The sequence below is a fragment of the Fulmarus glacialis genome, unplaced genomic scaffold (assembly GCF_000690835.1).
Source record: "Fulmarus glacialis isolate BGI_N327 unplaced genomic scaffold, ASM69083v1 scaffold1573, whole genome shotgun sequence".
Taxonomy (NCBI): Eukaryota; Metazoa; Chordata; class Aves; order Procellariiformes; family Procellariidae; genus Fulmarus; species Fulmarus glacialis.
In genome coordinates, this window is record NW_009202041.1 from 3,435 (window position 1) to 5,904 (window position 2,470).

General features: G+C 52.8%; 1 protein-coding gene across 1 annotated transcript in view; it reads right to left on the reverse strand.

Annotated features, from left to right (window-relative positions):
• Window positions 1-1,062: 1,062 nt before the first annotated feature.
• LOC104074114 (potassium/sodium hyperpolarization-activated cyclic nucleotide-gated channel 4-like) overlaps window positions 1,063-2,470 on the reverse strand; it is a gene marked incomplete at its 5' end in the record, with an annotated part of 19,385 nt that continues 17,977 nt past the window's right edge. The window contains 2 exon segments of the mRNA XM_009574128.1: window positions 1,063-2,000; window positions 2,003-2,470. The exon segment at window positions 2,003-2,470 is cut by the window's right edge and continues 138 nt beyond it. Coding sequence (XP_009572423.1) covers window positions 1,063-2,000; window positions 2,003-2,470 — 1,406 coding nt within the window.

The window sequence follows — 2,470 nt, forward strand, 5'->3', positions numbered from 1 at the left end:
TTCAATCTTATTCTATCCAGTTCTCTTCAAAGCAGTCAGCCCATGGACACTGAGACATTAAAATGAGAGAGGGAAGGTTGAAGTGCTGCCTCCTTCTTCATCCCTCCCCTTGCTTTGCACGCCCTAACCTGGAAGGCAGCACGCACGCTTTCCAAACCACGGAGAGGTTGAAGCTTGGGCTCTTCTGCTGGCTGAGGTCGGCTGCCTGGCGTGCTGGCAGAGAGACGGGACTTCTCCCACAACCCACATCCACGACGCCTACAAAAATACAGAGGGGATATTCACTGCCCTCCCTGTGACTTACAAGGGATTATTTCTTGTTCCCACTAGAGGATCAGTGGAATAGGAAAGAGACAAGCATCTGAAGTCAGGCCCGGCCATCTTCTGGTCACCTTCATCTTCTTCAGATGGAGTCCAAACAAAAACTCATCCCTTCTGCAATCCGTAGAGGGGACTGCGTTAATGAAACTCACCCCTCTGCAACCTGCCGATCACAGGAGAAAACCTGGGAGGAAGTGAAACTTTCTGATGCGCACAGTGAGCCATCCAAGTCCCCCCATAACTAGGTGCTGCGGGCCAGGTTCACAGCTGGTGCAAAGCAATGCGAAGCGGAGGCCAACCAAAGCTGTTCTAAAAACACCAGCTACAGGCCTGACCTGATGTTCCCTTTCATGGCCCATGTCAACCTCGGATCTTTGTCTCAACAGGAAAACCTTTTTTGGTGGCTTCTATGGCTGATCATTCATACGTTCCAGCTCAGGCACATGCCTTGTCTGTGCGTTACCTCGTTGGATTAAATTTGCTCATATCCTTTTGTTCCATGTATTAAAATATTCTATAAAATCAAGTGACCAAAAATCTATAGCTCTAAGAATACCTGGTTATCTTCTTTTTTTGTTGTTTTTCTTGTGTTTTTTGTTTGTTTCTAATCACAGTTAAACCTAAACAAAAGAAATGGAGAAAAAAGGGGGGAGGGGAGGAAGAAAAGGAAAAAATGATTCATGAAAGTCTAGTCAGGAACTGAATTGCACGGCTGACATAACCAGCTCTCAGAAGGAGTCCTCACAAATTGGAGGGCAGTTTGGATCTGACAGGTTCCAGATCCCCTGTGAGCACTATGGAATCTTTCCGCCCACCAGCAGTCAGAGAAGCGGCGCCTGCAGCGCTGGCCCCAAACACCAGCGGATGTGGTAAAGAACCTGAGGACATCTGACGTGGTAAAGTCACACGCCCAGGAACTGAGCTACAAGGCTTCCCAAGAAGTCCAGTCCCTCCACCAGGAAAAGGAGAGAAGCTGGAAACAGATTCTCTAGAGGAATGAGGAGAACTTTGGCTCAGTGTCTGAGCCAGCTCTTGGGGCAAAGATGGCTGGGAAGCAGAAATCAACTTGATGTCCTGGCTCAGACGTCCCGGTGGCACAGGCGGGATGCTCTTGGACTGCAGGATCTGTGGAGGTGGGCTGGCGGTCTGAGGCAGGAGCAGAGATCCGTGAGAGCCTGAGGCCCCAGAAGGGCCACACTGAAAAGTTCTTGTTGCCACTGGGCTCTGACTAGGAGGACTAAGGCCAGAAGGGGTATAACAGGGAGAGGCGACACCAGACTGTTGTAGTGGAGACATGGAGGCAAAAGGTGGCCGTTCTTGGTGGAGCTGGGCTATCGTTCCAGTTAAAGATCCTAATGCACTTGGATGTGTTTGGCACAGGCCTGAGGACGGCCCACCAGAGGCCTGTGCCAGCTGGCTTAGGCTGGAGGATGGAGAGTTGGAAGAAGGAGGGGGTTGGAAGTGATTCATTCCCCCCAGAGTCCCACTGCCTGAGAGCTGCTGTAACTGTCCCCCCTGCAGTGGTCTTGTGGTGGGCTGGAACTGGTTGAGAAGACTGGGGGGTGAGTTTGATGAGAGCTGGGTGAGTGATGTTGATGGGGAGCTAGTTGTGGCTTGCTGGAAGTGCCCAAATCCACTGCTGGAAAGGGCCGGCTGCTGCTGCTGCTGTTGCTGCTGCTGCTTAAGGGTGATCCAGAAGGTGCGTGTTGGAACTGGCTCAGTCCCACTGAAGAAGCGCTGCTCAAACCCGGCTGGCATGAGCCACCTGGAGGGGATCCCACCTGGAACTGGCCTAAGCCGGCGGCAGCTGAGAATCCTGCAAGCTGCTGGATGTGGAAGGAAGAGGACGAAGGGGTTTCCGCTCCTGGTGTATGCAGCTGGGATGGAGTACTGGAGGGAGAGCCAACAGCAGAAGGCCCAGTTGACGGGATTAAAGACTGAAGCCTTTTCAGCTGTCTTGGAGTCTGGTTGGATTGCTGTCCCAAGGAACCCAAGACAGACACCGGAGGACGGAAGATGGCTGTCGGGAGGCGTGGGTGGTGGGTGAGAGCTATAGCAACAGAAGTGGTGGCTGCTGCAGCTTGCAGGGGTGCCTGGATCAGTGGAGTCCAGATGACAGGGGTGGGTGTGGATGCGGCAGCAGCAGCAG